General features: G+C 33.7%; 1 protein-coding gene across 2 annotated transcripts in view; it reads right to left on the reverse strand.

Annotated features, from left to right (window-relative positions):
* Position 1: 1 nt before the first annotated feature.
* nme7 (NME/NM23 family member 7) overlaps positions 2 to 27125 on the reverse strand; it is a 60861-nt gene continuing 33737 nt past the window's right edge. Inside the window, exons 10-12 of one of the 2 annotated variants that reach the window (NM_130929.3) lie at positions 25345 to 25446; positions 3838 to 3945; positions 2 to 97 (exon numbers count right to left, since the gene is read on the reverse strand). In NM_130929.3, coding sequence (NP_571004.3) covers positions 65 to 97; positions 3838 to 3945; positions 25345 to 25446 — 243 coding nt within the window. In that variant the 3' untranslated portion in view covers positions 2 to 64. Of the gene's footprint in view, positions 98 to 2442; positions 3755 to 3837; positions 3946 to 25344; positions 25447 to 27125 lie in introns of those variants that run through there. The other variant, XM_087254977.1, reaches the window with a different exon arrangement.

Below are 27125 nucleotides of genomic sequence, written 5' to 3' on the forward strand. Positions count from 1 at the left end.
GGCATTGTCAAAGTGGTCTTTATTGAAATCACAGCCGAATAGACATCTCCATCTCACAGTTGCTTCACCCATCTAAAATCTTAAAGAAATACTGGACCTGCAAAAGAGAATTTCACAAAATTCAATCTACTACACAATGAAACATGCAAAAGGTCAACTGCAAAAACTGAACAGCTGTCAAATAACATGGTATACACTAGCCAGCAAACAATTGTGTTTAATAGACGTCTAATAGACATCTAAACGTAGACAGCTTGGCTAAAACAAGGCAAAACTTCAGCGAAAATCTGTTAGACATCTAAGAATAACCCAATAGACTAGTGGTCAAATAGACAGACTTCATATGTGTAGTCATTCATTTCCGTTTGTTTGAAGACTCGTCTAGTTTTGGTCTATTCTTAGACGTCTATTAGACAGCCCAAGTTTAGCCTTGTTTTAGCCAAGACCACTATGTTTAGACGTCTCTTAGACATTTTTTAAAAACAAAAAATGCTTGCTGGGTACATACTTTAAAAACAAAGGTTCCATGGAGGAACAACGAGGAAGATAACTATATTCAGGGTTCATACACATTTCAACTACTAAACTACTAATTTCATAACTTCTCTGATTTTTCCAAGACTTTCAAGTAAATTTTCATGACCAAATGTTTCATGCAATGTCTACATATGCGTGGTAAAAGAAAAACCGTGCATGTTCAAATTTATTACAGCGTATCGTAAAACACGCAGCAATTTATTTAGTTTTAATTTATATCTATGTAAAACTGATTTAGATAATGTTTACACTAATAGTGTAATAGTGTTTACCCAACTAATAGTGTGAGCGTATGTGACTGGCCAAGGAAAAAAAAAAGAAGTAAAGACAACTAACCTAAACTCAAGTATACAGATATCTGTTTTCCATGACTTTTCCAGGACTGGATAATTCCATGTCAAAACTCCATGGCTTTTCCAGGTTTTCCATGACCGTATGAACCCTGTATCTTAGTGTCCACATTAGTGTACAATATCACCGTTTATTCTAAGTGCTTGTGCAGATTATGGCTTCTGATTGGCTAATTTATCGTTTTTATTTTGTGACTCTACTATTATAATTGAACGATCTTCAAACTACATTGTTTTTGGTGTCAACAGGCATTTAGAGTGAAGTGTTTAGTGTGATTTAAAAATGCTCAACAAAGATCCTTTTGCACTGAATGGAAAGATTCTGTTCATTTTATTACAAATTTAATTGCAACTTTTTTTTCACAATTATGACCTCTGATAATTATGACTTATAGAATTATGTAAGTTTTTATCTTTTCCCTAAAAAAGTCGAGATAGAAATGAAAGAACTCTGAGGAAAAATTGAACTCAAATGTAATTTTCACAGATAAGCATATGAAAATGTCATAATTATAGGTTTATTTTAGACGCATCTGAGTTTAACTTTCCTCAGAATTCTTTGCTTTCTATCTCGCCTTTCTGAGGAAAAATATAAAAACTTCTTTTTCCACAGTTTCAAGTTTATCTGTTACAACTAAGGGTTTAATCTGATTATTATCAGTATGGATTTATCAGCTTTCTTTTAATTATATTTGCTTGTTGCAATTTGGACATTTGGAGTTTTCTATGAGTTTATACATTTGAATTGTGATAAATCTCAACTTCAGCAGCACTAAAACCAAACTTTACACTTTTATTCATATTCTGAAACATTTTTAAAGAGTTAAAAATATGCTAGATTATACAAAATATGCATAATATGCTAGACTATATACACTATATACATTTTATTCTACAAAAATTCTACAGTATTGTTCAAATCAGGGGTTTGGCCCAAACCAAACCAAGTTGACTGAGGGCTTTGGGCCAAATATCAGGGTTTGTACTGGTGCTGGAAATCCTGGAAAATGCTTGATGTTTAAAAGTGCTCGAACCTGCTTGAATTTAAAATTGTGATCGTTTTGGATGCATTTGCGCCCAAAATTTTATTTATGCGAGCCCAAAATATATTTGGGAGCATTTATGCGATTCCATAAAACTGTTGCCGTGTGACCAGTTTTCATTGCAAAATGTCCAACGCATGACCGTATTTAGGAGACATTCACGCAGAATGCATTTTTGTACTAAAAATGCCAAACGCAGCACTCTGAAATAGTTTAAACAGTTGACATGTTAAATTGCTGCAGGAAACAAAGCCTGCAATGCCTGCCCCGCCTTCCGATTGGCCCACTGCTCTTGAACACAAATGGATTTGTTAATATCAGCTGTCAATCACTTAGTCAATGCCTTTCCACTAATGACAGTGAGCTACAGCTGAAAAAATGTAAAGGTCTGGGTACGAGAGAATGAAAACAGTACGGACAGATTTTGTTTAAGAAACTACCTAAAGTTACAAATAATGGCACATTTGATCAGAACTTTTATTTATTTATTTTATTATTATTATTATTTTTTTACAGTTTTTGGGTGAGCTATCCTGAAGATTTTGTTCCAAAGTATTCAACAAATTAAGTTAAAAGGTCATATTGTGTTTTTTAAATAGCACAATGGGTTTAAATGTGAAAAAGTACATCCAGTAAAAAAAGCACAAATGTGCACCTTGAAAATGCTTCAAAAAGTGCTGGAATTTGAAGTTGGAAAAGGTGTAAGAACCCTGAAATATATACCAAACCATTTATATTAAATTTGCTAAGGGTCATTTTCTAACTTATTCTTTAATATTTAAAAATAACTAGAAAACTGTGCTTTAGATCATATTGACTAATCCAGTATCACTTTAAACATTTTATAATGAACTTATTACAGTAAAACATAAACTATTTCATTTATAACACAAGTTTAATGCTGAATACTCTAGTCAAGCTTATTTGATTTGCTCGCAGATGACAGCATTAACATTTTAAATGTCTGATTCGTTTACAGTATTTAATAAAATCATTTAATTTCAGTTTGCTTTTTTGTATTTTAGCAATAACACATAGAAACAAACGGTTATGTTAAATTCGAAAGGACGATCACTGTCAAAGGCATACGCCCCAACCACCTCCCCATTATTCCCCGTCTTTTTTCAGATGGGATGGTGGGCTAAATCAAATTATACCATAGGTGAACTTTGGCCCCGTAGGCTCTACTTTAGGCATCTCTGCTGTAAATGATGTAGTGAAAATCTCAAAATTCCTTCTGTAAACACTACTCGCTCTCCAAAGTTCTGATTTTTTTCTAGAGAAGTCTTCAAATGTACATATTTCAACATAACATTTCAGAAAACGTTCTTAATCCAATTATTCAACTGGGAAAGTTCGGTGATAACTATTAGTTAATTTTTATACCCTATTCAGCGTCTATATTTAAAAACAAAACTCATGTTAATGTGTGACACACTTTAAGCACTTCATCGGGTCTCGGCATCAGCTCACCATCTTGTTTTACTTTCAAACAATTGACTTGTCCCTGAATTGTGCCTGTTACAGCAGTGGCTGTCTCTCTGTGAGGCCTGAGCTCTTGGAATGTCATGGCTGAGTCGGTCAGCAGGCAAATGATTAACAAGGGACCATTTGTGCTTGGAGGCTGGACGGATCAGGAGTTGTGGACAACAATGACGTCCACCGGGCCAAACCCACTCGCTGGCATAACAATGGCTTTTTTTCCTTCTACCAAAGCTCCTCTGCTTCCCTTCCTGTCAGACACTGAGGTCAGTCATGAGACCTGGATGCCATGTTGTCCTTGCCCTTCATTTGTGGGATCCTCAAATATTTCATATTATTACACTAGAGTCACAGAGCGAAGACAAAAACGTGACTGTGTGGCTCTTGCGTAACGCTGAGTTTGAATGGGATTTGCATGAGCTCACCTCTAGAATCCCGTCCTCTGGTAGGTCTGTGCAGTGAACGCCGTTCTGCAGTTTGTTTTTGCCGTACAGGGCTCGTAAAGTTTTGGGCCGAAGGTGGCGTGCAATTTCCTGTGTGGAAACAAAACACATATTGTAACGACAGCTCTGTGATGGGTTACAGTTTGAACAATGGGGCAGAAGCTTTGAGCAGCGTTTCCTTTAGCAGAGCAGCTGGATTAAAGCACAGGTGATGATGCGTGTGTTGTTATGGTGACTCGTGCCAGATCACATAACATCACATTCTGTTAAGGGCATCGGGTTACTTGCACGTGTTTGTTCAAGTCACTCAAACATCAACTTCCAAGAATGTCTATATTAGGCACACATAAAGAAATCAGCCTTCAAATGGACATTTCAGACTTACTGTAAAAGATTGTACTATAAAAGTGTGTTCCTGACAAATAATATTTAAAAAAGGTCATTCTGACCGTCTCAAAATTCTGACTTCCTCACAACCTTACATTTGCAACTACAATGCAGACAGTTACTTTTTCTTACTTAGCTTTTTTTTGTCTTGTGTCTAGCTCATATATCTAAACACTCTTAAATCAAGAGGCGTTTTATAGACAAGTAAAAAATGACTTGTTTAAAGAAAACAAAAACAAGTCAAAATGAGTTTCTTCTTAAAACAAGCAAACTAATCTGCTAGTGGAGTAAACCCTAAACAAATAATCTAAAAACAAGCTAATTCCGCTTACCCCAATGGTAGATTGTTTAACTTCCTATAAGGAAAAACTTGGTTAAAATGAACTTGCTTTCTTTTCGAAAACAAGATTTTTTTAAATGCCTATTTATTAAAGAATACTTAGATTCTTAGAGTAGAAATTCTTAGAGTAGAAACAAGACTAAACATTTTAGTTTTTTTGCAGTGATTTCTCATCATTTTGAAATCTTAACTCAGACATGCCACCAGGAGAGACAGAGAATTGCCATATCGGCTTCTATGGCACAAGTCATGGCACAAAAAAAAGTTTGCCACATTTTAGATATAACACATTTCTATAATTATAATAATATTCTAGCTATTAAAAGTCATCCACATTTCAAAATACAAGATAAAATACATAAATATTAGTAATGATATAAGATAAAAATCTGAAAGAGTTTAAGGTTTACTTTTGAATTTTAGAAGGATTTACATGTTAAAATATATGATTTAAAGTCTCTCCAGATAAAAATTGTTGTCTGATAACATTAAAAATAGAGTTTTTCACAAGAATATGTTTAACAGTTTGGTTTCTATAGCAATACTGACATTTTCATGCCACCAGAATCCAGGGTTTATAGTGGTTCTGCGATGCCCACAAATTAAAAGTAATATAATGGAAATTATGGAGGAACTCTCATGCAGAGAGTATATCTAGTGCTACTGCATCTCACGCCAAGTCATAACCTTTTGATTTAGTAGCTAATTCGTAGGAATTTTTTGCGACCTCATTTCCCAATGATAGTTGGTTAGGGGTGGGGTTTAGCGCCACACCCCCCTTTTAAAAAACACATGTTCATACAAATGAACTAATATGACTTTGTACTATTTAGTAGGACCAAACAGAATCTGCAGACAATTTTTGCTATTGCTGCAGAGAATTTTGTAAAAAAAAAAAAAAAATCTGCAGATATATGCAGAAACATTTTAGGAGTATCAAAACTAAAAACGCAACATATTAAATAAAAAGCAATACCTTTTAAACGTTTATTTAATGCTTACAATGCAAACCCAATTAGATCCACTTATTTGGTAAATAAAGCATGTCTCTACTAAAAGACAGAAAATATTACTTTACAAACTGAATTGTAAATGATTTATATGAACATTTTCATACTCCTATTATAATATCACAATAATAATACTGAAACTAATTAAAAAATAAATATTAAAGTATACACATTTACAAAAGTAAATACACAGACTCGATAGGCTAAAAATCTGCAGATTTCTGCACACGTATTCCGTTTGGGCCTAGTAAAAAGCCACTAAACTGCCAAAAAGCATGATAGTTATGTTTCCACGTGGGATCAGGCTGGTGTATCACAGGTAGTAATATAGTAAGTCTTAAATTTCACAAATCACTACTGTCAGAACAGCTGCATTGAGGATTTCTGGAGCTATGACCACATCTCATATTGATTTATCAATTACATTTGAGCCCTTGGTGGTCAGGGTAAATGTAAACTTTAGAGAAAATTCTAGCAAAATAGAACCTGTTAAAAATGAGCTATTTTTATATATTTTTAATGATGATTTATTTATTTTTCATTTTTTTACATTTAGAGGAGGGGGGTCTCTTTGAAATAGTTTTTTGCAGGGTGGGATGTGTGTTAATTTGAGTTTATATTTTGTAATTCAGACTTTGAATAGAAGAAAATATAAATTCACAACAAAAAAGCAAAGAAAAAAAATTATATATATATATATATATATATATATATATATATATATATATATATATATATATATATATATATATATATATATATATATATATATATATATATATATATATATATAAAGCTTAAATCAATTGTATTTATTTTACTTTTTAAATTCTGGGATAGAAACATGCTTCAATACTTTTCTGTCATCTAATGCAGTCCTAAATAGTTTTTGAACAGAACAACAGAATAAAAAAAGCAATTTTAAATTCAGTGCCATTATTTGTGTGAAACCCGAGCAACTGTTCTTTTTTCTGGTCAAGCCCGTCTCAACCTGACTTTAACACCAGGCTGGCAAAGAACAGACTGCTCTGTTTCACTGGGCCTGCTGTCATAGAGAAAAACAATAAAAATCAACAACAACAGCAAAACGCTAGCAAAAAAATACCAGATAACACTTGAACAACAAACTACTGCTGATATACAGTATAACGGAGTCAGACAGCCATTTAAAAATACATGAGCATCTTTATAGAAGTGTAAAAATGCTCCTGATCTGCCATTACACCGTGACAGAAGTTCAAGGGGTCTTGGCTGAGTTTGCTCCGAGTTTGTATTTCACTGCCCTTTCAGCAGAATGTTGGAATAGCACCAGCTCTTGCCTTTAATTCGCGCTCACATGTGCTTCTCATTCAGAGCTCAGCTGGCCAGTTGGCTAAAGCTAAAATGGAACGTGATGAAATGAAATGTTCCCGAGGACACAAACCCTGAGGCTCTACTGTCCTCTGTTAATCTCCACCAGGAGGAAATTTAACTCCCAGTCTCTGGCGGTGGGGGAAGTGTTATCTAAATGTAAATAAATAGGCTTTCCTTGGTCGCACCCATCATGTCACCTCCATTTTGATCTGTGGATTTGCATTTCAGTGGCCTGGAAACTGCTGAACAAAGACTGAAAATGATTGGACCACACAGTGTCATGAGAGAAAGTCTGGGGTAAAATGAGTGTTTTGGTTCAAATAAAGATGGGCTGTAACGTGTGATTTCCGTTCTTAAGCACGTTAAGGCGTATTTAAAAGCTCTCGCTGCTTAGTTATTATGCTTATCTTGTTGACTTTGAAAAGGCACATGAAGTAAAGTATATCTTTCCTTCCTTTCGTTTTATCAAGATAAGATGTCTGCTTTGTGATTGTTTTCTAACAATAGAGATAATCTGACGTCATTGTTGCAAGTGAATTGATAGTAGCAAGTTTGTTTGTTTCTTTGTAATGAGCAAGTTCCAATTTGGAGCAATAACACCGAACTCTGAGGGATATTTTCATTTATCAAACACATATCTCTGAGGACTTAAAACGTTTATATATATATATATATATATATATATATATATATATATATATATATATATATATATATATATATATATATATATATATATACACACACACACACACACTCACACACACACACACACACACACACACACACACACACACACACACACACACACACACACACACACACACACACACACACACACACACACACACACACACACACACACACACACACACACACACACACACACACACACACACACACACACACACACACACATAGATACATACATATATACATACATACATACATACATACATACATACATACATACATACATACATACATACAGTTGAAGTCAGAATTATTTGCCCCCCTGTTTATTTTTTTCCCCAATTTCTGTTTAACGAAGGTAGACATAACAGCTTTAATAACTCATTTCTAATATCTGATTTATTTTATCTTTGCCATGATGAAAGTAATAATATTTGACTAGATATTTTTTCAAGACACTTCTATACAGCTTAAAGTGACATTTGAAGACTTAACTAGGTTAATTAGGTTAACTAGGCAGGTTCGGGTAAATAGGCAAGTTATTGTATAACGACGGTTTGTTCTGTAGACTATCAAAAAAAATTACAGCTTAAAGCGGCTAATAATTTTGACTTCAACCACATATACATACATATATATATATATATATATATATATATATATATATATATATATATATATATATATATATATATATATATATATATATATATATATATTTTTTTTTTTCTGTAATAATTATTGCGATATGAATATAGTTTTAAGATGAATAGCTCTACACTGTAAAAATGCAGGGTTCCACACAATTGATTATGGTGTCCCAACACAAATGGATTAAGTTCACTTAACACTTTTAACAAATTTATGTGTATTGAACATAAATAAATTAGGTTGTCCCAATGAAATCTCAATAGTTGTGTTGTTTTACTTAAGTAGTTTGAACAAGTAAAACATATATTTTTTTGAGTGTATTTAGCAGTATTCTGGGCAGTCTAACTTTATTTAGTACAGTAATAATGCAAAAAAGGCCTTTCTTTGCATTGTCTCGTTTCTGTCCAAATATTTTAATTGGATTAAGTACAAATACTGCATTATTATATCCTTCAGAAGAAATAACTCAAATATTAAGAGTTTTTATTACAAACAAGCAAAATGTTCTGCCATTGTGGTACACTGTAACACCTAACAGTCAACTTTATGAGAACTTTATGAAATGAGTGTTGTTAACTCCAAATTTACTGAAAGTTAATTCTACTCATTTGAGTGTCGAAGGCAATGTGCTAATTAAATACCTTATTACTTTAACTTAAATGAAGTAAGTTCACAGTACTCATCTAGATTAGCTTTTTAACTGAAACGGTTTGAATTGCCTTAACCTTTTACTTTTTGGCTTTAACAGTATTTAGCTGGTTTGAGTTCTCCTCATTTATTGGTTTTTACTGTGCTCAAATTTCTTCGTTTACTCAAATGTATGTAAGTTCACAGTACTCATTAGGATTAGTTTTTGAATTTAAATGGTTTGTTGCAATCGGTTTCCTCAAACTTTCTGAGTTACCTTAACTTTTTAGGTTTTACAGTGTAGCCTTGTTTTTTTACCTTGAAATATAGATATTTGAACAAGAAACAACAAAGGCCTTAAAAACACATGTAAATAGTAAACCTTTTCTCTATCATGGTTAAACGTAAGCTTGTTGTCAATTATAATTCAGACTTAACATTGCATATATTGCGATGAGACTATTACAAATGCACACATTGTGATGTAGATGCGGAAACAATATATTGTGCAGCCCTAATATGTGTTTAATTTTTTTATCAATAAATCTCTGACTGTAAATGACAAATACATATTTCCCCTGTTTTCATTAAATTGATTTTATTTTTTCACAATTATTTTTTCTTTGAAACATTAAAGCATGCAAAATAATAAATAAATTAAATTAGTTTCAGACAAGACATCAAAATGAGAAGCTGCAACTTTCCTTTGTTGTTTTTTGTATTATTTTGTAATTATTTACTCATAAAAAATTTTTGTATTTATTTTAGTTTCATTGTTTTATACATTATTACAAGTACAGCGTTATTGTTTCCAAAACCTTGAAGTTACACATGGTACCAGAATGGCTTGTATTTTATTAATGTAATTTATTTTCTGTGATGGAAAAGAGTTCAGACAGAATACTTCAGCCTTTAAAAATCTTTAAAAAATTTTACAATTAAAATGTTTTAATAGAACTCATTAAAGTTAAATAAAACTATTCATTTCTATAAATATATATTTTTTTTGCCAACCCTTTTGAATGTAATGTTGTATTGTTTGTATTGTTTCATCAAAACACCAGGCATTTACATTGTTTATTTGTAAAAGACCTAATGAAACTATCATTTTAGTCCAACTAATGTAAATTCGTACATTTGAATTGTCCACAACCAAAAACAGATGCAGACACACATACCCTTAGTCTCAGCGAGGCTCATTTTAAGTGCTGTGAGAATTTCTGCCAAAGCTGGTTCGCTTTAATTGCGTTAGTTACCCGTAAGTGACCTGCAGCCATTGAGCTTAAATGTCACTTTAGTGAGCCCTGCCGAATCCAAACACTCACAAAGCACAATGCTCACACAGAGACTACAGCTTACATGCGCTGAAGAGGCACAAACAAGCTAAGAAAGCCAGTTTTATCTATCACTGCCTCTCAGTCTCAAGAAACTCCTTTGGGAAAGTTGATCAAATTGGCAGGTTTGTATGACTGCGATACTCATTTCTGAGGGCCGCTGTTTGACGTCAACATTTATACTGCGTGTGTGTTCTTTTTATAAACAAAGCCGTTGCCAGACACACTGCACATACACTTCCCTCACCCCTCCACACAGAACACAATGTCAATAGAGAGGACACACTGACGTAACACTGTCTGTGTAGACTGAGAAGGAAAAAACTGTTACCTCACAAACCCTCCTCTCGCTGTTAACATAATGCCTGTACTCCCGAAAAGTGAGTGACATGATTTTACATCGCTGTTTTCTCACACTAAAAGGACTCATTGTGCCATTAAAAAAACATTTGGCAAAAACCAACAGCTGTAATTTAGAGGGACAAATTCACATTAGATGGGCAAACTAGCCATAATTGGACCAATGGATGAAAGACAATCTGAGCATCTAGATCGTGTTAGCAGAACAAACTTTTCCACAGTCGCCTCATACACAGTTGAAGTCAGAATTATTAGCCCCCTTTTAATGTATATATATTTTTTCAAATATTTTCTAAATGATGTTTAACGGAGAAATGGAATGGAGAAAGTCTTATTTGTTTTATTTCGGCTAGAAATAAATGAAAAATGAAAAGAAATGTGTGGAAAACAATCTCTCCTTTAAACAAAAATTAGGAAAAAAAATAAACGGGGCTAATAATTCTGACTTTAACTGCATGCAAGTGGCTGATGTTTACAGTGAAAATGGCTTATAATTTTAGACCTATTAGTTCTGAAAGTTAGAGAAAACTGATAAAATGCGTGTATATATATATTTGTAAGATTCTGAAGCCATTTCACCTCACCGCACATTGGCTCCTCATCTCAGGTGAAAACTGTCATTTTGTTGGATTACCAAGTAAATATGCATCTCTATTATTAACAATTTTGTCTTTGACCATCTTTATGTTACAAAATCCAAAATTGGAAAAAATTAAATCAACAAAATAAAGTATTTATTTAATGGGGCTACATTAACCCCATTCTTCACACCCCCACCATCAATGCCTCTAAACTCTAAAACTAAAAAAGCAATCTTCATGCTGATTAGCTTTGTGTATATATGGTAACTAATGAGACACTGGCTCTTTTATTTACGACGGCCTTAGATGGGTAATTTAAGCGTAGATGGGTCATTTAAGGCAAATAACAGCCTCATTTCAAGCAAATCCCTACAACACAACAAAACTGCACACTTTAAAATGTCAAAAAGTCTGCAAAGGCATACAAGTAGTTCTGGTTTCAATAACAGGGCTTTCTTAAAGATCGGGTTTCAGGATAAGATTTTAAGGGCAGTTAATTACTTCTAGTTCCTATTCTTTTCTAATGCAAGCTCATTTTGTCTAGCAACTGTTCAGATACAAAATAGGGGTAAGTAGATACGCTACTCACTGAGAGGCTAGAACATTTGTGAAAGTTGTATGAAAATTTGTCAACTTTTTAAAAGCCTTGAAGCCAAACTCTGACAATAACCACTAGTAATGTACTAATAGTAACATAAGCACAATTCTGCATTCACCAAATGCACTGCAAACTAAAAACTACACCATAGGTGGTGACAAGACAATTGCTTCTGGGATTTGCATACTCAAAGCCATTTAAATAAGAAGCATCAGGTAAATGACAATAAACCAAGTATCCTACTGCTTTATTCAAAGTTGCAGTCCAAATACAGTAGTTTCACGGCATTAAACGTAAAGGATTAGTTCACCCCAAAAATGAAAATTCAGCAATGCATTACCCACCCTCATGTTGTTCCAACCCCTTAAAACTATTGTTCATTTTCAGAAAAAATTTAAGATGATTTACATTTATCCGAGTGCTCTCAGACTCTCCAATAATCCAATACATTCAAGTCCAGAAAAGGAAGCAAAAATATTCTAAAACATTCAGTGTGACTTCAGTGGTTCAACTGTAACCATACAAAAGGCTTCAAGAACATCTTTGGGCTCAGAGAAAACTGTTAAAACTGTTTGCTGATTTCTAATGGCAATACTTCATTTTTCCCCTAGTAAATGCACACCTTGAAGACCTGACACGCAATATAACAAAGATGAACAGCCTGGTGTAAACAATATTAGTTGATGTCCCACCAGCTTGTGGTTTCACCTGAAGGTGAAAGTTTTCCCAAGACCATGTTCATCTTGCTCTACAGAAAGCTGCGTGATTTAAAGATGACTCTTACGTGAGTTGTGCTTCATACTATACTAAAGACCCTGTTCGAAAGATGGTGATGGCACGTTTAATGGTCATTAGCATCTTAAAGTTATTAAAAAAATTTTCTTCTTGTGTACAAAAATAAATATTGAAACTTAATTTATTAAAGCTTTACTTTGTATTTTATCATCTTTGCGTCAAATAAAAAAAAAAAAACAGTTAATGCTTATGTGAGGTGTTTCTAATGCAGTGTCTATGGTACAGACGGCTCTCACATCTCTTTTTGAAAGTTTTCTTTTGTTATTTGAGCTAATTGTAATGCAAAGATGTATTTGTAGTACTCTTCCTGAGTCACCCATTCACTGCTCTTTAAGCTTACCCAACTACAGTATGATGACTTCCACGGCTGAGAAACCCGGAAATGTGAAAAGAGTCTATTCACAGAGGATAATGGACCTTTTGCCTGCAAAATCATGATAATGTGAGCACAGTCCATACAACAAAGTCTACAGCGCTAAGCTGGACTGAAAATAGGACAAATAAATTTGTCTAGCTATACATAAAATGTTTTGGCTACTGGCAAATCATTTTCAGGTCAAACCACAAACATGAAACAGATAGACAGTTGAAGACAGAATTATTAACCCTCCTGTGATTTTTTTAATTTTCAAAAATTTCCCAAATGATGTTTAATAGAGCAAGGAATTTTTCCACAGTATTTTCTATAATATTTTGTTTTATTTAGAGAAAGTCTTATTTGTTGCGTTGCGGCTAGAATAAAATAAATTTTATTAAGTAAAAAAAAAAAAATGTTAAGGTCAATAATACTAGCCCTCCTAAGCAATACTTTTTGATTGTCTATAGAACAATACACTGTATACAATACCTTGCCTAAATACCCTAGTAGTCTAGCTAACCTAATTAACTCAAGCTACACAACGCAATCATAAATCCAAGGCACTCAAAAAGCTTTTTAACTTTTTTCGCTTCTTAATTTTTTTACTTACTTTTCAAGTGCCTTGAACTCATGATTTTGTTGTTTAGTTTTATGAATCTCTTACCCAGAAGAGTACCGACAAATAAAGCACTTTTGGTTTGAGTTTGGTTTTATAAGGTAGTCAAGCCTTTATTGGCCAGTTTCCACTGAGTGGTACGGTATGGTTCGGTATGCTGTTATGGCTGTTTTAACTGTCAACAGGTACCTAAAAGTGAACCATACTGTACGCAGGGTACCTAGCATGACAAAAGGGTACCAAAAGGTGGGGGTAGACGCGCATAGTTTAGACCAACGCTATTGGTTAACTGAAATATGCCACTCTCTCGTGCAACAAGCAAGAATGAAAACAAATAAACTGCTATGTTTTAAATACTCAGCCGAGACATTTTAATTGTAATAATATATACATATAATAATGAGCCATGGTTGACCAGAGCTCAAACAAATCTTCTTGTCGTCTTGATGAATAAAGCTGGAAAAAACAAAGGAGCAAATGATTCTTACAGCAACCTAAACATGAACAAACTGTCATGTTTAACTATTATCATCACTTTTTGGACTATTATGAACTCGGTTTGCACTGACTGTGGCAGTTAAATTTGAAGTCAGAATTATTAGCCCCTCTTTGAATTTTCTTTTTTAAATATTTCCCAATTGATGTTTAACAGAGCAAGGACATTTTCACAGTATGACTGATAATATTTTGTCTTCTGGAGAAAGTCTTATTTGCTTTATTTCGGCTAGAATAAAAGCAGTTATTAATTTTTTAAACACCAATGTAAGGTCAAAATGATTAGCCCCTTTAAGCTAAATTTTTTTCGATAGTCTACAGAGAAAACCATGGTTATATAACAAAGTTGCGTAATTACCCTAAGCTGCCTAGTTAACCTAACTAATCTAGTTAAGCATTTAAATGTCACTTTAAGCTGAATACTAGTGTCTTGAAAAATATCTATTAAAATATTATTGATTGTCATCATGGCAAAGATAAAATAAATCAGTTATTAGAAAATGAGTTATTAAAACTATTATGCTTAGAAATTTGTAATAAAAAAAATCTCTCCATTTAACAGAAATTGGGGAAAAAAATAAACAGGGGGGCTAATAATTCTGACTTTATCTGTACGTTGAATGTTGTTTTTGAAGCCAAATGAAGACTAAGGGCCCTATCATACACCCGCCGCAATGCGGAGCAGGGCACAAAGTAATTGTTGTTTGCTAGTTTCAGTTCGGCGCAATTGTCATTTAGACGTTTTGCACCACGCTGTTTAAATAGCAAATGCATTTGCGCTCACGTGTGCGCCCATAGGTGTTCTAGTCTAAAAAAGGAGGCATGTTGAGGTGCACTGCTGGTGTGTTGCTATATTGAGGAACTAAAATACACTGTTCATTAGACTAGCTTAGCGGAGGTCTAAAGTCCAGCGTAAAGTGAGTTAGTCGTGCGCCGTGCTAACACATTGGTTAATACACACAGGATTACAGCAATACGCAAATATCTTTACATATAAAAAAGAATTAATGGATTAAAATATTTCAAAAATTATTATTTTCTAGCCTACATAAATATAAAAACCACTGCCTTTATGCCTTCTTCATCTCGGGGGGCTTTTTAGTTTATTCATGACAATTTGCTTTTGTACAAAGTTATTATTATTAGCTGCATTATTAGTATATCCATATTTATATTTGATTTATTAAAAACAAGCTTTTATTTGCCCACCTGTCAGGTCTTAGACCACATGGGGCACAGCATGTGTATTTGGATATTTTTTGACCACACTTCGTTATTATTGTTCATTTATTAATTTGCTTGAAATTAGAACTGAATTTAGAAACAGTTTTGAAACAAATTTTTGCGCTTAACAAACAAAATGAATTATGTATAGGATAATAGATGTCTGTGCATACAACACGTTTCCCTATTCACGAGAGTGAAAGTGAAAGTAAAGAATGAGGAGGCTCATCTCTCATTCTCACGCTGTAGATGCTCTGTTTAACTGTTTTCTCTCTAGTGAAGGGTTCAGTTTTAACACTTACAAAGTCCGCCATGTAAATAGCAAATGTGCCATGGTGTGACGCAACTGACTCTTAAAGGGAATGGGAGATGAAACCAATTGATCTATTCTCAAAACACAGCTATAACTCATTAAGAGAATAACTCAACCCTGTTAGACCATGCGCCACAACGCAAAGTGGATTTTTCCGTCCTTAAAATAGCAAAAGTGGATTTGGACATGCCCTGCACTTTGAACTTCGCGTCTGGATCGTCAAAATAGAGCCCAAAATGTCTGCTATGTGTAGTTTTTCTGTAATTGGTAACATTTCGGAGAAAATAAAGATCAGTATGTGTTCATATATTTTCCATTATTTATTTATTTTATATAATTGCAGAGGTTACAGTAGGCTATTTCACACATCATTGGTCTGCAGTTATAATCAAATCGTATTTATAGAAAGGTTAGTAATAGAAATGTATACACAAGTATTTATGTGTATAAGGTCACACTTTACAATAAGGTTCATTAGTTAATGTTAACTAATGCATTTACTAACATAAACAAACAATGAACAATACATTTAGTACTGTATTTGTTCATGTTAGTTAACATTAATTAATGAAAATACAGTAGTTCATTGTTAGTTCATGTTAACTCATGGTGCATTAACTAATGGTAACAAGCATGGACTTGGATGTTAATAATACATTAGTAAATGTTTAATTATGATTGATAAATGTTGTACATGTGTTGTTTATGATTAGTTCATGTTAGTTAATCCATAACTAATAAACCTTATTGTAAAGTGTTACCGTGTATAAAGCATCTGTTTTGTGAGAAGTGCTTCACTTTTGATATGTGAACCATTGGTACCCACTTAGCAGTGAAAATGCAAGCCTGATAAAGGTGACTCATACCATACCATACTGTACCACTCAGTGGAAACGTACCATAAAAGTCACTTTAAGCTGTATAGAAGTGTTTTGAAAATATCTAGTAAAATATTATTTACTGTCATCATGGCATCTTCTCTCCTTTAAAGAAAAATTGGGAGAAAAAAATATAGAGGGGGCTAATAATTCAGGAGGGCTAATAACTCTGACTTAAACTGTAAAAAGAAAATGGTGGGAGCAGATTTGATTTAGTGCCAGATGATGGGCAGATTGTGTGAGGCAGTTCCAGTTCATTCCTGGTCACATGCTCACTCACTGCCTGTTCCTGGTGCTGCTCTGATGTAAGAGGGACTTAATTAAGTTGCAGTCGATGCTGTGGGATGACACTGGAGCCTCCTAAGAGAGCAACACTATAGTAACTACAGGTCCCCACAGTTTTGCCTTTGTGCCCACATGCTTACAGCACCCACCACATGCTAGTACCTAGCACCATCAGAGGTCACACTTAAAGCCTGACGGAAGAACCATTTGCTTTACAGGAAATATGAGTGGGCAGGTGCTGTTTTAGAAAGCTAATTAATTCAGTCAGGGTTTCAAATGAAACACTTTAAACAAATTTTTAGGAAACAAAATATCAAGGGTACAACACAAATACAATTATGCTGCATTGTAAGACATCCACATCCAGATCAAAAATTTAAGCTGATCGAATTTAACTTGATCTTCTAAAATTAAATAGTTCAAAAAAAGTAGACTACCGGTCAAAATTTTATTTATTTATTTTTTAAATAATAAAAATTATTCTGTTCATCAAGGCGGCATTTATTTAATAAATAAAAAAATTGTTTATGATACTAAATGATAAAATATTTTTAAATTGTTTAATGATTATTCAGATTTTAAATAACTGCTTTTATATTGTACGTAGTTTCAACTAAAATTATTACTCCTTATTGCTTTCATTACTATTACCATTAATAATAATAATAATAACAACAACAACAACAACAACAACAACAACATTTCTGAAGGATCATGTGACTCTGAAGACTGGAATAATGAAGCTGAAAAATTATATTAAAAATCAGTGGAATACATTATTAAATTACACGATAAACTACTTTTGAGCAGTTATTTTATAGTGCAAAACAAATTTCACAATTTTACAATTTGTACTGAAGTTTTGATAAAATAAATGCAGCCTTTTTAAACAGGATAAGCTTATTTTAAAGCATTTAAAAAAATTTCCTGACCCCAAACTGGTAGTGGATATACAGAACTGTAAAAGGAGAACAAAGTACAAATGTGTAAAAACAAATGGTATAAATCATAACAATCAATATGGTGCCAATCAGCTTTTCAATAAAGCTGAACTTGCCTAAATTTTTAAACCTTATTGCTAACAAACCTTTAACATTTATAATTTTGACTAAATAAACCACTTAATTTGCTCCTTATTAATAGTTATTAAGTTAGTAGTTAGGTTTGTGTATTAGGTACACTGAAAAAATGAATATGAACAATTAGTCCTGACAGTAATTGTAACTTAGTAAACTAAGTTAAGCCTGCAGTTTTAAGTCAGTTTAACATAATATTAGTTTAATGGACTCATAAGGTTAATTTAATTCAGCTTAAAAATTTTAATGCAACCAGGATGGTTTAGAATGTAGGATTATGGATGTAGAATTAAGATCATGCAGAATATATCCTTTCTAAATTCTAAAAATAATATCTTAATATGGGAAGGCAATAAGCCACTATTTAATAGTGAGAATCGTTAAGAATACTTAAACTTAAGTCTTACCCATGTCTTTTTAAGAAATGTGATACTTTTATTCAACCAAGAAAAAAGTGAGGATATTCAAAATAGCCAGACTTTTTTTTTAACATTTATAATAAGATGAAATGTTTTTACAGTATTTGAAAGATCAAGTGATACTAATAAAATCAGAGTAATTGGGGCTGACAAGTTAGCTTTGTAATCATAGGAAAACACAGTTTAAAACAGTTTTTAAAATGATAATAATACAATTCTATTAGCATTTTATAGTATTACTGCTTTCACTTTATTGTGTTCTTGTCCTTAGTGAACATTAGAGACTTTTATTCAAAACCATTAATAATCTCTGAATAGTGATGCAATCTAAACAAGTTTTTTTTCTAAATCCAGCTGCTCTAACCAGAAACAATATAGCCTTTCTTAACAGTGCTTTGTTTAAGCACAAGAGAAACTTCTATTGAAAATCCAGTCTACTTCAGTGATTTATGTCATGTCACACCCATAATCCAGCAAAAACTTCATTGTTGTTAATTGTCTTTGCACTTAATCTGCAGGTTACAACATGTTGGCCTATCATATTTCTCACAGACAGATATAACAGAACTACAATAAACACGTGAGACAAATGTCAATTGTGCTTTGTGTGTCTGTGTAGACAGGCCTTGACTGAGAAAACCACACTAGCATGCTAGATTACAAACATAATAGAACTGAATTCACATAAAGATATTTCACAAACTTCCCCATACGCTGTAGAGCAGTATTAAAAACATAACTTTTCCTCTATTACACATTGTGTTTACGTTTGATATATTTGGAGGACATGAATACACAAACTGTCCTGAGTCCACATGCTCTTGTCTGAAGTATGCAAACACAGCGTCCTAACATCAAATCTTTATCTTATCTCCATTGTCTGTGACAAATTCCCACTGTATAAGTTTACCGGGGTACAACTGGGTTACCTTCGTTTCCAACTAAGCGGAGCTTCAGTTACGGTATTTTGGCACCTGGAGCAGAAAGCCAGTCAGTCATTGACAGGCATTGAGTTGAACTTTGTCAGTTGATACGATCTGTCGGCACAATACATTATTCATGAAGTCCAACACTATATGAGACTTAAGCACCACTAAGAGAACGAGACCTTGGTGTGTTCTCACACAGAAAACAAATGGCTAATTTCTTCTGTTAAGCCTCGGACAAAAGTCCATTTGGAGTTCTTCATATTCAAACAGCCACATGCAGGACGCTAAAGAATGCAGAAAGGCAGACAATAACAGCAGGTTTTGACACAAAACTCTGAGAGTGAATTCTTGTATAAGGTTGGTCTGTTCTAGGAACACAGCAGAATTCAATTTCAAAGAATTCACACATCGGAAACAACCTTGTAACTGGTTCAAGGGAGTTTTGTCTGGAAAGACACTGTGACACTTGAGTCAGAGCGTTAAGTTACACTGAACAGTACTTTCATAATATGATGGAACGCTGTAAGGAAAATGTCCCAACACTTGACCTGAGTTTACAACTTAGAGTCAACAAGATCCATCATTTTTTCACTTTCCTCTTTGCTCTTTTTCACCTCTATAAACAGGATGTAAAGATCTGCACCCATAAAACAAAGATTACTGCATAAGTTTTAAAAGAGAATACAATTTACGTTATTGTATTTCAATACTTTCAGTTTGTTTTTAGAAATATCTAATTTCTGACTAAAAAAATCTAAAATGTCCTAATTAAAACAAATTAAAAGTCACTTTAATTGCAACAAGAGATTTAGGCATCCTTGTTAATAATTCATCTGACATCTGACAGAGTTATTGGTAAAGTATCCAGTACTTTATTACTACTTTTATTATACTCAAAGTATAAAATACTCCAGAGAGCTTTATAGTAAAGATTTATTCATTAATAATCAGCTGTTATCCATAACATTAAAATAATTATTGGTTTATTACCAATATTGTACAAAAAATTCTTGAACTGTAATGCCAGTGAGGCACAAAACAAGTCTGCTTGATCTCATATCTCACTTTCTTTATATGGCAAACATTTGCTAAATTCTGCCAAACAAAGCATGTATGATGTTAACCTTCATTATCACTGGAACAATGTTTGACATGTTCCTATTGTTTTGTCCACTATTTGATGTACAGAGTCTGTGCTACACTCGCAGAAATAAAGGTACAAGAGCTGTCACTGGGGTGGTACCTTTTCAAAAGGTACATATTTGTACTTAAGGGTCCATATTTGTAACTCAAAAGTATAAATTAGTACTTATAAATTTTAAAAAGAACATTTTTGTACTTGTTAGGTACTAATATGTACATTTGAGGTACTAATATGGACCTTTTAGGTACAAATTTGTATCTTTTGAGAAGGTACCACCCCAGTGACGGCTCACCTTTATTTCTGTCAGTGTACAGCTCCCCAATATAGGATTACTCTAATTAAAAAATAAACTCTGCTGATTTCACAGACATTCTCATTTTGCTACTATTTGGTAGGCATAACCATGTGTTTGGTAATGGGAAAACCTCTGGGGTGTGGCAGGAGGTCACCAAGCAAAAGAGTGGCTAGTGAAGCATGATGAATCTAGAGTGACTATGACTTCAAACACCGACCTTCTGCTCCAAAATCCACCATACAGATCCTCAAACTCTGCAAAAGATGTCATAAAAAGCTGACTTGCTCTCAGCAAACTTTATGATGCTCTGGCAAGATCTCACCACATTTTACACATTCCAATCCAAATTAATGTAATCTTTATGTTTGTGCAGGATTTTAAAACTTTAAGGCAGAAATGAAAGAAAAACACGCCTGTCTTGAGACTCAAACAGCAATGAACAGTATTATCCTCTCTTTATGAACTACTACTAATCCTTCACAAACAATGTTGAAAGTATTTCTCTTTTTCCTTTGTTCACACAATCCTGCAGTCTCAAAGTGTTAATGGTTTATCCTGGCTCAGTTTGAATTCTGGTTTGACTTTCAATGTTAAAGACTAGGCCCAGAACTGTGAGGTCAGTCACGTACCTTTAACTGGTAGCATTCACCTTTAACTTGACTATGTTTTCAAACAGCTAAAATGTGTTTCTTACTTTACACCAGGGGTGTCCAAACTTTTTCTTATGAAGGGCCAAAAACCAAACTTAATTTACGCTAAAGTGTGTCAAAGGTAAATATAGTTGCCATGGGTAATTTCCTCATTTATTTAATAATGTTTAACAATGACTAGGAAACACAGCTTTATATTAACTAATATAGTATTTTTTTTAACATTTTATAGTGAACTTATTTCAGTAAAAACTAACCAATCTAATTTATAACAGAATTACCCTAATTTTTGGCTTGATTTGCTTAACAATGTCTTCTGTATAGTCTTCTATTCGTCGAGTGACAGTATCTTAAAAAATCAGATATATTTACAACATTTAATTTCAGTTACATCAAATTAGAAATGACCATCTCTGTGTAAATGGCATTCACCCAACCCTCTCTATCATTCACACTCTCCTCTCAGATGGGATGTTGGGCTAAATCGAAGGTTACAATGGACCACCTTTGGCCCATGGGCCCTACTTTGGGCATCTCTGCTTTACACAAACCCTGTTACACCAAAAATCAACATAAATAGAAAAACTGTATTATTATAAAACTGTATTAAATATTTGTGACAAAAACTAGGGGTGTTTTAGGGAGAAAATATTTAGCAGTGGTGCTGACTGATTAATTTGCATTTGGTTTGTTTCTAAAGTGCCTCTTTTATGGAATTTTGAAAACAACTTTTCATGCAGTGTCTAAGTGGATGAAAAAATCCAGCTGAAAGTAAACGCAAAAGTTTTGACTCTTAAAAATAAGCAATCAACTCAGAGTCGCTACAGTCACACTCCAAAAGGAGCTTGAGCCACTTCATGGTGACATCTTAACATTGCCCGCCCACGTGTTGTGCGTGCAGACCCAAGAAAACTTGAGGCCCCCTCACTCAAACACTGTGGTGGATTCCAGGGGATCGGATTGCATGAGATAGTGAAGATTCTGTACTTTTTGTACTGTAAATCTTTTTTTAACTGCCTGAAGACGAAGCTGTGAGGTATCAGTATAAAGTCAATTTTCATAACAATATCACAATATATTCTTCTTCCACTCAATTACAACCTGTAAGCGTGATTAAAATGGTTGCCTTCTTGTTCTCTGTATCTAGCAAAATATGTATTTAGTTGTATGCGTTGTGTTTGGTTCACACAGCTTGTATGTCAATTACACAGAACGCATCTTTGCATCAAAAACTGTGAAACGCAGTGCTCAGAAATGATTTTTTTTAAAGTTCAGCATGGAGCATGAGGGTATCTGAACACAGCCACTGTGTGCCTGTTAACAAAAACTTGCACCGCTTACCCCACCTCAGAGTTCTTTAGAATGGTTCGCTGCCTTGGAATGGACACAGAGTGGTGCTCCATTTAAAAGTTGTTCTTTTAACTTGACACGGTGTCTAAAAAAATGCAGTGCTCGTGGAACCGGTGCTTGAAAAGACATGAGCATGAAGGTCATGCACATCTGTCAAATGGCTGTTTACATAAAAAAAAGCCTTAAAGCAGCTTTCACACTGGAAGCGGAAAGCCCTGTGCTTTGAAAATCATTAATTTCAATGACTTTTCCCACACAAGGGAGTGTTTTTTCTTTACTGACCAAAGCGCACATACAGCAGAGTGCACCTTTAACAAAGTAGTTACATTTCTATTGTTGTGCAGAAATGTGTTGACTAATAATAATTGCTTATGGTTGCTATTACTTACAGTTGTACTAGCTACAGTTGTACAAACTACAGTGCCTATCAATAAGTTCCAGCATTGTACTCACACACATACCCAGGCTGCTTGCTTAAAAATTGAAAAGCTTTAATGGGCGTTCCATTTCTGACTTGCGCTGCATGCAGTCAATTACTCACAGCAGTCTGCGTCATCAGACCAATCACCTCAGATTAGCAGCACCCAAAGACACGCAGATGTTGCTGAACAAACCATATTGTTGTGATAGTTAGGTATGAATAAATGCATATTAGTAGGCAATGATAGTACTTTTTTAACGTAGTATGCATATCAACCTGTTGTTGGGGACCCCCCAAACCACAATAGAAACCTTATATTATGCATAACTTTAAGCATTTTAAAACATCAGCTATGTAAATAAACATGTGAATAAAGCAACAAAAGCTCTACTTGTAAAACAATAAATGCTACAACAGTATCTAAAAAATGTAAACAATTGAAACAATAAAATCAAACAAAATCCGATCTCACTCAGCACATGGTATATTGTATGTGTGCTCATTTTGGTTTCATTTAGTAAATAAGGAGGAATGGATGATAACCTATTTATTTTTGCAAAGCAAGAACAGTGGTACACTATCCACACCAGTCTTTCTCCCCAAATCATGCATAATAACTATGTTTTACACATCATACTGACAGTGTTTATAAACCACAGACATGCAGCCACAAATCCACCACAAAAGGAGGAGGGAAGGTAGGAGAATAAGTCAAATGCAGAACACTTGGGGAGGCAGAGGACAATAATGCTGATATACAGCCTGCAAGAGTGTTTGTAAACCATCCATACACTCTCACGCTCTCCCTCTCTTTCTGCTCCCCTCTGTGCAGTGTGCTATCAGTGGAGAACTCTAGAGTTCTTTCCGGAACCTCTAATTGAGCAATCCTGTCTGACCTTGCAAAGGTCAAAACATTTAAGCCATGTTAGCATATCAACACCGTTTTTGTCAAAAACAAATATCTAGCATGCAAGAATTTGCTTGTTTAAGGCATAACCTGTGAATAATTTAGTCGAATTTCATTTAATTTCGCCCACATGTCCATATTCATATCATCCAATGTAATCAAGTATTTTTTTTACAAACTGTACAATAAAATAAACAACATTTTATTTTTAATTTACAGTTAGCTGAAAAAAAGCACAGAAGCACGTAAAATAAGTGTCAAAAGAGCACTGACTTTTCAGCAGGCTAAAAACTAAAAAGATTTGGCGAGGAAGATAATTTAATATGAATTTGTATGATTTAATTTGTACAAAAATGTAATTGAAATCGATAACCATCAATAGGAGCAATTGAAAAAGTAAAAAAATATATATTCATAAAATTACACAGCAATCTAAGTTTTTTTCTGATTATAGCTGCTAAAAAGTATTATTTTTATTATCATCCCAAATCAGTGTGCTCACTTCTGATAAGAGTTACTATATTGCATACTGAAACAGTAATTTATGATTATGGCCTAAACAGAATTGCTAGCCTTTGCTTCATGTCACAAACTCTGTCACAATGCACGTCACAAATATCATGTCACAGTGATTTGCGTATCAAAGGTAGGACAATTTCCTTTTTATATATCCAAAGGTTTTTAATTTGAATGTGCTATTTAATAATAATTAATTTATTATTAAACTTTATAATAAAATATTGTTATAGGATATCATTTCATCGCATTCACAATACTTACATTTTGATTTAACTGGTTCATTAACTGAAACACTGAAATCTAAACTGTCCGCACCAAAACCAGTTCACTCATTCACAGGAAACCAAATCAACAATAAACTACACTGAAAACGACAAAGTCCACATTATTATCAAACCTTTTAGTACTGTGCATAAAGCGTATAAACCTTAACCCAAAGACTTGAAAGTGCAGAGATTGTAACTCTTATCTTATTGTACATCATAGCTGGTACCTGCAGTTTACAAGCGATCTCTGTTGGCAGAACGGTGGCCACCAAGAGTGGAAACAGGCATCGTGCAACACGAGTGGAAAGACTAATCTTTCATATAAGACGAAACCTTCATGCGGTGTACATTTCGACTGGCAGATGCAGACACAAAGCAGGTTTTTAGCTTTAGGGTGCAAATGATACTCCTTCAGGAGCACTACAGATTACACAAAGCAAAAAAAAAAAAAGTCCACGAGACTGAAGTACCTCTTGTAATTTTCAGAAAACCTTCATATGACCTTCAAGTGAACTAAAAGATGACTAAAAGTAGAGAGTTCAACTATTAATGCTGTGCTTGTGGATAAAATACACATGATAGCATTGTGTGAAAGTGAACTGTGTTGTCACTCACAGGATCTGCTGGTCCGCAAAACTCTCGAAAGGTTCTTGGTGCATCTGTGGCATGTATTTCCAGGGCCATGCAAGGTCCAGAGCAAAGTTCGTCCACCATTTTCTGCAACACAAGCATTCAAGAGTTAACAATTCCCCTGGGTCTACCTGTGGTGCCTGTACTAATGAAAGAGCTTATTATCTGAACAGACCTTGGGAAGACATTGGAGCAGCTGGAGGACTCAAGTTACCAGTGTGCCTCTTAATAAATATATAAATTAAAGGATGTCAAAGCAAACAATTGTTGCTATTGTTCTTGGAACAGGTTATTAGCAACTAGATGAGTTCCCATTCTCTGTTAATCTGGTTTGATGCAGTGGCTTTTGAATGAAGGGGTCCACTAAAATGCCACTAAATGGTTTCCTTTTTTCATATTCACATTAAAAATTTCAGTTAAACCTATAAACAATGTACAAGCAACTTTTTGTGATTGTACACATACACTTTTTTTTTTTAAAAATCAAACGTTTATGAGATCAGCAAACAACAATTAAATTAAAACGACAATTGTAAAAGCTATAAATTCCTTCAACTATATCATCGTAAAAATGCAAAAGTAACTGCTTTGTACTCCTAATAATAAAACTTCCAAGAAGAACATCTTTGGGATTTTTGGAAAACATTTTAGCAAACAGTTCTTAAGCTCAATATAATTTGTGCAATGGAGAGACTCCTGAAGCCACAGATGCAAAATAATAAAAAGCTTTATTTTTCAGATTGTAGGTTATCGTTAAACGCTGAAGATAGCGAAGCATCAAAGCACCTTCCCATTCACAAGAAATCTATATTTTATTACCCTTGTCTATATTACTGCAACCTCTGCAACCTAGTATGAGCACAGCAAAGATATGGCAATAATATAATACAATAATTAAGAAATATGCAGTTGAAGTCAGAATTATTAGCCCCTCTGAATTATTAGCCCCCTGTTTATTTTTCCCCCATTTCTGTTTAATGGAGAAACGATTTTTTGCAATACATTTCGAAACATAATAGTTTTATTAACTCATTTCTAATAACTGATTTATTTTATCTTTGCCACAAAGACAGTAAATAACATTTGACTATATATTTTAAGACACTTCTATACAGCTTAAAGTAACATTTAAAGGCTTAACTAGGTTAATTAGGCAGGATATGGTAATTAGGTAAGTTATTGTATAAGGATGGCTTGTTCTGTAGGCGATTGAAAACAATACATAGCTTGAAGGGGCTAATAATGTTGACGTTAAAATGTTTTTTTTTTTAATTAAAACTGTTTTTATTCTAGCCGAAATAAAACAAATAAGACTTTCTCCAGAAGAAAAAAATATTATCAGACATACTGTGAAAATTTCCTTGCTCTGTTAAACATCATTTGGGAAATATTTAAAAAAGAAAAAGAAATTCAAAAGCCGGCTAATAATTCTGACTTCAACTGTACAATTAGTTGTATTTATTTGTATTCAAGGCAAGGTCATAGAGATCATATTTTAGGTTACTATAAAATTCCAACCAAAGGATACATGATATATTATGGAACATAAGGACAAGTCATTAAGTGATGACATGGCAATATGGTACTAAATATCTTAAGCAGTATCACTGTTCACTACATTATACTTAACTGAAGCTTTGCATAACCTAATATGTATAACTTGAGTGTAATTGAAGCAGAAAAAAGGAAGAATTGTGAGTTGCTGTATGCAGTAAACGATAAGATTTGGCACTAGTGCACTTTGTTCCAGCAGCTAGAGTAAGAGA

Source organism: Danio rerio, chromosome 6, assembly GCF_052040795.2.
Source record: "Danio rerio strain M-AB ecotype USA chromosome 6, GRCz13ab, whole genome shotgun sequence".
NCBI classification, from domain to species: Eukaryota; Metazoa; Chordata; class Actinopteri; order Cypriniformes; family Danionidae; genus Danio; species Danio rerio.